The 9,047-nt window shown below is 37.1% G+C and overlaps 1 protein-coding gene across 6 annotated transcripts in view; it reads left to right on the top strand.

Annotated features, from left to right (window-relative positions):
• The first annotated feature begins 213 nt into the window (after nt 1-213).
• Nucleotides 214-9,047, top strand: part of LOC121303511 (FSD1-like protein) — a 29,855-nt gene continuing 21,021 nt past the window's right edge. For all 6 annotated transcript variants that reach the window (XM_041234286.1, XM_041234278.1, XM_041234267.1 and 3 more), the window contains exons 1-4: nt 214-334; nt 6,089-6,184; nt 6,371-6,502; nt 8,410-8,511. In XM_041234286.1, the coding sequence (XP_041090220.1) occupies nt 320-334; nt 6,089-6,184; nt 6,371-6,502; nt 8,410-8,511 (345 nt within the window). In that variant the 5' untranslated portion in view covers nt 214-319. The remainder of the gene's footprint in view (nt 335-6,088; nt 6,185-6,370; nt 6,503-8,409; nt 8,512-9,047) is intronic.

Below are 9,047 nucleotides of genomic sequence, written 5' to 3'. Positions count from 1 at the left end.
CTTTTTAACTCTAACTTTTTTAGACTTAACGTTTGATTTCTTTTTAGAAACTTAACACTGCAGTAAATGTTTTGCGCACACACGCTTTCTATTTCAGACCCTCAATACACAAGTGCAACTCCACAGCTCATGACTTTTAATAAAACGTAGAGGTCGTAAATCCATTCGGTTTACGTGAGGGCGGATTGTTGATTAGTGCGCATGTCTCTGGAGCCCCGCCTTGTATCAGGCTGGAAACGCATCGTTTTCCTTTTATGAAAACTTGGCTCTTCTTTAAACTGTGTCGAGATATTTTTCTTTCATATTCATCTTCCTCAATATGGACCCCCAGAAAGTAAGTGACATCTTATTTCAGCGAGCATGCTCTGAATCATGATGATGTGAAACTGCAGTTTCTGTGTGTAGGATTGATACATTTTGTAACTTGCACCGTTACAGTGGAATACTGCTCTGAGCTGATGATGTGCGCAGGCTATTCATGACCTAATGGATTTTGTAACTTTTGTTCATATGATTTGATCGATGCATTAAATTATGGGTGCATTTGTTGTTGTTTTTTTGGTATACATCAGTCTACCAGAAAACACGGGCTTATATTTTATATTGTTAAGTGTTGACTGTTGCTTTGTGCCTTAAAAAAAAAAAAAAAACCCTTGCTCTTATCTAATTCATTAATAATGCTTTATGAATTAATTGGTTGAAAGATTGCACTACACAACGAAGTACCTTGTACAATTCTTAGTAAATTGCGTGATGCTAAAGTAGGCCTATTACATTTACGTGAATCGATATTTGTAAGGTGGTACTAAATTTAACTATGCATTGTTAAAAATTCTTCCAGTGTTGCAAATTGCAGCGAATTTGTATTGGGAGCGGTTAAGATGTAACCGGATACTAGTGAGCAGCATACTGTGTATCCCCATAGTCAGTAAGCTGCTTCTGTACCTTTAATTGCTTCTGCTAATAGTTCAAGTAACAACATATTATAGCAGATTACATTAGTGTCTCATGAAACTGGATTAGCAACCTGTGTTACAGTGCTTTTAAATGGGATAAGGGCGACGATCTAAGAATAGTTTAGCAGCATGGGCACATTTTTAGCAGGTCGCAAATTACAAAAACAAGCTTTATTAAAAAAAAAAGAAATACTAAACAGTCTGCAGATAGTAGCTCAGTAGTTTTGTACTTTGGGCTCCATTGTTTGCGTTCTAGGAGCGCCCAGAACACTCAGCTGTGCTTTTACTATGGACAACTTTTATAAGGGTGGTGTCTCTAAAGAAACTTGTTACAAAACTAATATTTTGACATGAATCTGTATGTTTGTACATGTTGTCAATAACTACAATCTCACGCTGTTTAATATTTATTATGTCCAGTATAGCAAAGGCGCTACCACATGCAAGTCATTGTAAAATAGCATTTCCTGTGCCCCTGACCCATCCATTTGTGCCGACTAGTTTAATTTCTAAATGCTTTAATAATTAGAAATGCAAGCCTTTTGGCAGGTGTACCAAGCCAGCAGTAAAAGACAAGAAGATTTCAGTCAGGATGCTATTGTATCTGCTAGCATGCAATAACAAACTGGAAGGTATTTATAAATAATTAGCTGCACATCCTCAACCTTAGTAGTGACAAATAAAAATAATTTTGAAATTCACATCCTCTCCTTAATGTACTGGAAAAACTACATTATTAAGTTCAGTAAGCAAATGTTGGTTACAATCTGTTTGTAAAATGTTAGCCAAGGAAAAATGAAAATGCTGTCAGTAAATCCATAGTGGATTCAGTTCAACTAGTTAAGTCATTGTAAGGTACCTGCTAAAGAATTAGGTATTAGGCACTGAGGATTCAGAAATGTAACATTTTGAGAAAAAAAAAAAAAAAAAAAAAAAATATATATATATATATATATATATATATATATATATATATATATATATATATATATATATATATATATTTCCCCTATTTTCTTACACAGTTTGATTTTAATCTTGAAAAAAAGATGAGAATTAATGCAAGGAAGTAGTAGATTTATCTGGTGGGATTAATGTCTATAAAACAGAATGCGGGAGGTGTATGTTTTATGGCTACTATTTTCATGTTGACACATCAAGACCGGACAGAGGACGAATATGTTGGAGTGTCCATCAATAATTCCAGTTCACTGTGGCTTCCTAACAGTAGTATCTGCCAGCTGTGGAGGAACTGTACAGTTCTTCTTAGATTGGCAGTGTTTTAAAATCTACACATCCTGTATATAAGACTGGGCAAACTTGTGCCACCCAGTCCAGGTCTTTGTTTCAGTTCAAACTATTACACTTCCAAGGAGGTCTCACAGTAGTTAATTACTTAATTACCTGCTAAACTGATACTCAAATTGACCACCCACGCTGTAAAGGAAGAGCTGCTTGAATCCAAGTAACCTGCTTTTGGGTGCTGTAAGAGGATTTGGGGAATGTCCCACTGTGAGCTCCACCGGTCAAATCTTATGACAGTATTTCTGTAGTGTGGGGAATGGGCAAGGCCAAACCCCATATGGGGTCTAACATGATGTTATGATAGGAAGGGCTACCATAGCAGCAGTTTGTGTATCATAAATAAGCTGTTGTGTTGATGGACAAGCTTTCAGTTTTTATATACTGTATGAAATTACTGTTTTTGGTTATTTTCCAAAGTCTTAGTCATCTTTTTTCTGTCAAAATATGTATAGTAGTAATGCGACAGTACTTGCACTCTTAAGTTGTACCTTCTTTCCTTTGCTGTCTTCCACAAAGAAATACTTGTGGTCACGGGCACATTCTTCTGGGGTTTTTGTGTATGGGCATTTTTTTTTTTTTTTACATTTAGCCACAATTTGCAGTTCTGTTTTAAATCCTCTGTATCTTAACAATAATACAGCTTAAAATCCTGCTAACAAGCCAAGTGTAGGAATGTGCTGCCACTCAATAGTTGAGGTGGGTTTAAAGTATTCAGAGTGAGTTAATGATAGATACAAGTGAGGAACTGCATTGGGAAAGGTAGTTGTGCTTTCTTTTTTGGGTAGTAGTAGTAGTTTTTTTTGTTCATTTCATGGGAAAGGGGTGGTCAGCATGAATTGAGTAACCATTTCCAGTATTTATTTTCTAGTCACCAATTGTGGCTGGTTCTGCAGGGGTTGTACTCTGTGGTTAAAGGATTGGGATGTACTTCCTGCTCATTCACATGTCTGTCCAACACTAGGGGCCCTGCCTGTATTTTGAAGCAAGTGAAAAGGAACGCTTTTTGAGAAGAATGAAACAATATCCTTAGAAGGTTACTGCTACTAAGAAAATTTGCTTTTGGCTTCAAACTTGCTTCAAATTAGGGCTCTTTCATTACTGTACAAAATAATATTGTATACGTAGAAAATACAGAAGAACTGGTAGTTGATTTCTCACTGTCTGACAATTAATAAAAGTGAATAAAGTTATATCATTTGTTGTTTTTTTTCAGCATACTGAAGATGATTAACTTTACATAACCTTAATATGACAGTTGTTTGTTTCCTAAAGCATTTATAATAAGCATAGCATAAATTAAACATAAAGCGTAGTTAATAGGTCACCTAAAAACTTTGACAGAGCATTGTCAGAAGATCTCCTGATGCCTGGTAATGACAGAGCTGTACAGTAATGCAGTGGCATAGATGTCCTCTTGTATTTGGACTGATCATTCTCATCCTGTTAGCAGAAGCAAAACAGTAGGGATTGTTTCCTGTATGAAAAGCAGAACTATCAGAAGATACTTGTTTTCAATATGTTTAGAATTGTGTTTGAAATTTAAATGTGACTTTGCTAGCCTTTTAATATTCGTAAACCTGTTTTTCTTTAAAGAACAGTTTGTTAATTCAGTAAAAGATCAATCTTTGAGTTTACGGCCCACTGTGTTTATCCGTTACTTTAATACTGTAATTATGTGGTTACAGTAAGTGACATTTTATTTTCAATTGTTGCTGAAAGTAAGCTTACAAGGTTGAAACTATAAAATGTTGGTGTCCATCTGTCAGGTCAAACTTTAGCTGCTATTTTATACATGCTATTTTTTTATATATGCTATTTTATTTTTTTTTGTGACTTTCTAACTATTCTATTTCACCAACCTGTCACTTCAGTACTTGTCATCTTTAAGAAAGACCACCACTGAATACAATTTTCTTGGTCTGTTGTTTATTCATTAGGGCTGTCTTGCTTCTACAAGAGCAGTGTGAAGTTACTGTATGTTTCCAAGACCTACAGACAGGAATATATTGTTCACAAAGAACATGAAACCTGGAGAACTCCATCAATGATCAATGTGCTTCTGAGTGAAATTATCTGACTCCTTGGTCCTGCAGGGTCCAGCTAAAAATCAATCCAGAAAGTGCTCCGTCCCAATTGTTGCCAGAAATATTTTCCAGGACATACACGTGTGTTACATCTGTAGCTAATGGTAACCTTAATGCACACCGCAATTCCACAAATAGACCCGTCCATCTTAGATGTGTTTGCATGTGGGAAAGAGATCAACACTTCCTGGCACATGATAACTCATGAAGAAGTTCTTGACATGCAATGCCCTTTGCTTCTCGCTAGAGATTTTATGTACAGTAATGCTTGATTGAGTAAAGTGATGTTGTCAAATTTTACTAGTCAGAAACAGTAGGTGTTGTGGAAAACAAAAACATACGAATGTTAAATAATACAGTACAGTGTTTGTTATAGTCTACTTTTGTGAAGAACATTTTATACAGTGCATATCCAATACTCCCAGTAGTGTTGGGGTTCAGAAATCCCCTTGTTTAGGTAGGCTGATATGTTGGAAGACCATGTGCCTGTAATTTTAGCAATCGTGCTGCTAACTCTTAGATAAGTCTCACCTGTGTATGTGTAACAGGGGACTGACATGAATGCGTGTTCGACAGGAGACCCAGACTGGAAGGTTTGGATTGACACGTCCTGCAGGCACGCAGTTTATTTACCTACATACAGGAATCCCACAGTGCATCTCGGACCGTCGGAATGTCACCTTCTATCACATTAAAATGTCTTCTGCTCATTAAGTTTACTCTCAGCCAAATAAATAATTTCTCACTAAAACGACTCACTCATAAAATGACGCTTCCTTTTTTTTTTCTCAGAACACAGTTTGTCTATTCTAAAACCACAAAAAAAATATACAGTAGCTTTAGTGTTTGTCAGTGGCCTTCAGATTCCCAGAAGCTTCCACTTAGTGTCGCAGTGCTTTTTAACGCACTCAAGGCAAAAGTGACACGCTTGCTTGTTTCTTACTAGGTAGGGTGCATTCCGTTGAACAGGCCTGCTTTTGAAGTCATGCGATAGTTGTAAATTAATTTGTTGACTTTAGTCTCTGGGTGTGAAGATAAACTGTTAAATTACCTTGTAAGTGTATTCAAATAGAAAATAGCTGTGCTTCATAGGAGGACTTCAGCCCATGGATTAAGGTTAAAGGGCAGTATACAGCTACTGCAACAGAAAGACTAGACATGCATAATGAAAGTGGCTGAATGAAGGCCTATGTATTTGAAGTTTCCTGGTTTTTAATTATTTGGTCAATTTGAAGAACTTGCAGAGAATTGTCAAAATCCAGCATTTAAGTAATTTCCCCTGGTTTACAGTTGCACTAAAACTTTGAGGCCACTGAACATTAAATAGTTTTTTTTCCTTGAGTCACGATCAAAGTTTGGAGTCTGTTATATAATGAAGGACAGGGTTAACTAGTGCAATAATATACAGTAATCAATATGAAAACTAAGATTACTTGAGCTTAATGCATTATTTTGATATAGTAAGAATGGGGCCTTTTGGGGCAATAAGACACTATGCAGTGACAGAAGCAAAAATACTGTAGTCCTATGAGCTTGTCAGAATCAGATGGCAGCCCAGTTTGGAGGCAGTATTGTGGGGCTGTGTGACTTAATGTGAATCCAAACAGCTTTAACATAAGTGTTGAGGTGTCATGCAAAGGCGTATTTACAAGATGAAACTGGAAAGTTAAGTCAACCTTTATTATCTGTTACAGTACTGTTATTATGTAACATGACCTCTAATTCTAATCTGCTGTTTTGTAGGAGGCCCTACATCGGATAATCGCAACGCTGGCCAGCAAAAATGAGGAACTCCATAGTTTCATTGATACACTGAGCCACTCGCTAAGAGGCGTGCAGGTAATAAGTCCTTTGTTTTTTAGAGGTACCAGCTAGATTATAACATGCATTCTGGCAAGTCAAAACCAGATTAGCTGAATTTATGTTCAGAAGGTCACTTTTGGAACAATACCAAACTCTCTTATTTTTATAATTTCAAAAATTAAAACCTGGATGTTTAAGCACTAATGTTACTATTTTCCATAGGAAAATTCTTCGAAAGTTATATTGGACCTGGACGAGGAATTTGATAGCCTTTATTCTGCCCTAGACGAGATGAAAGCGAGCATGACAAACACAATAAAACTGGAGCAGGCCCGAAAAACGCAGGAACTCCAGGTAATATATTAAACACTTCAAATCCTTTCTGCACTTACTGTAGAGAAAAAGTTCCTGCAAATCTCTGTTGTCAAAGGTCAAAACAAAGCCACGACACACCTGCTTTAGAGTTACTGTCATCTGAAACCTTGTATTCTCTATAATGCCATGTCAACCTGGCAGGAGTTTTGTGGGAGAAAAGTCTCTTGTGATTGAAAACACTCAAAGCATCATTCAGGTACTCTACCACAGTATGAGGTATTTCAAATGGGTAACTTAGTAAATACATACATTTATAGTCTCGCCTAACAGTTCTGATATTAACAATTGTATTAAACCGACAGGCAGCACTGGCTAACCACAAAGTCAGTTAGACAGTTAACAATATTTTAATAATTGTGCCTGACAAGTACCGGTAGCTAACCAAAACAGCACTGTTTATAAACACATTGGACACACTCAAGGCAGATGTATTTCAGGCTTCCCCACCATGCAACCTCTGCCCTGGAAGGAGAATGTAATTCTGTCTCCATGCGCACTGAGTCATCAGAGATCAGTCACTGTCAATAATGCCTGACTGGGTGGTGGCTTAGTGATGGGGGGCTGTTTTGCTAGGGGTAGAGCAGAGTGCCAAACTCATTCTGTTTGAGCCAGATTGAATTGCTGGATGTGTAAAAAGACCAGTTCCCACCAAGAGCCTAGTCCAACCAACCGCTTCAGTCTTTGAACAGCATGTATTAGTAGTACAGAAATAACACTGTTGTAAATGTATTCGTAACATAACTATCTTGACTATAAGTCTTTGTTGCATCTTGAGTCTTTTTACAGTGAACATGTCTTTGTTTTAAATGGTTCGGACAAGCTATCCAGCAGTGGTGTGCTGATACTCATAATTACCTTTAAGAGGTCATTGTCGGCAGTTTATTAAATACATGAGTGTGATAAAAAAAAAAATCGCTTATAAAATATAAATCAGTTTTAGTTAATTTGATCATCACAGGTTCAATATTAAATAACACCATCAGATTGTTATTATTTGTTACTCAAGAATTGGGTGACTGAGGGATCACATTGTTTTGTGTTGAGTAACATGTTTTCTTCCATTTTAATTAATACCTGACACCATCCGTTATGGATTATATTATTCTCATGTTCAAGATATTCACTGAAGCTCAATTCTAAAACTATTCATAAATGACATTACTAACTTTATCCTGTAACACTGAGTCTATCCACTGAGACAACAAAAAGAAACAATATTTGCTGACTGTGTTCCGATTTAAAAAAAAAAAAAAAAAAAAAAAAAAAAAAGAATATCTGAGCCAGTACACCATGACTCTGCACAGTGACGTGGCAAGTTTCCAGATTTGCATCCCAGAGAATAGGCTATTGCAGTTATGAGGGGTTCCTTCCTGGATGGCTGGAGATATTTGAGCCAGTAGTGCACACTGTGCTACTGTGCCCAGTTCTGCATGCTTACTAGTTTGTGTGAAGTGCACTTATTCTTCTTAATCTGTATTTGATAGAAATGGGCTTCATGTGCAGATCCAAAGCTTAAATTTTAGATGTAAAATTATAAATATGATAGTTTTCTAGTGTAGTACCAAGTACCCTCTGAGTCACACCAAATGCGTCAGAAATGACCTCCTCGTCCATTGCCGTTTCCATATGAAAGACACACGCTGTTGGTTGCTGACCAGTCGGTTCCAAATCGACCGGGGAGAGCGGGTTTGCACCGCAGCCAGCGGGACTGTTCTCCCAGATATCAATATAATTTTTGGATTGCCACGTGTATGTTGCCAAACCATAACAGAAAAGGAAACCAACCCCAAAAAGGAATCATGACTATACTCTTAAGCCCCAGGGAACATAACATTGCTACAACTGAAAAGGAGTAGTACAGCTCATTTCCTTGTATCTTTTTCTAGAGCCAACACACCCAGAGCATCCATGCCTTGGAAAGCTCAGAAGAGTTACTGGAGTTTGCCAACAATGCCCTGGACATCAAAGACCCTGAGGGATTCACAAAGGTAGAGACAGGCTGTGCAGTAATATGGGAACAATAGAGTCTGCTGCCATTTTCTGAGGGCAGGGATCATTTTCTCTGGCAAAGCTCATCACTGCGGTCAATTACAATTATAATTGTGTAATTTGTAATTAATTACCATTACAATGTAAATTTACCATATTGATCAATTACAGTTCAATTACACATTTATTTGTCATACTTCTTTTTTCAGAATGTGAGTAATACAGCCACCAGAGCGCAGGTTTGTTTCCTGGCTGTGCGAAGCTGCTGTTTTTCACTAGGGATTCCAAGGGAGAATGGCATTGTCTGTGGATCTCCTGCGGGTTTGGGAGGCAAAATCTTCAGTTCTCCTGAGCTGTTGTGGGGAGTTGCTGCTGTGCAGTTTTAAACTAGACATTTTCTAATACTTGGGAGCAAAAAAACAAACAACAACAACAAAAAAAAAAGAACGGGGTAAATAAATAAAAATGAAAGTTTAATGGCCAGCTTTATGTTTTATTTGACTGGGGTAAACCAGTTTTATCCTTTCACAACAAT

The sequence above is a fragment of the Polyodon spathula genome, chromosome 2, assembly GCF_017654505.1.
Source record: "Polyodon spathula isolate WHYD16114869_AA chromosome 2, ASM1765450v1, whole genome shotgun sequence".
Taxonomy (NCBI): Eukaryota; Metazoa; Chordata; class Actinopteri; order Acipenseriformes; family Polyodontidae; genus Polyodon; species Polyodon spathula.
This window is presented reverse-complemented; position numbering and strand designations above follow the sequence as displayed.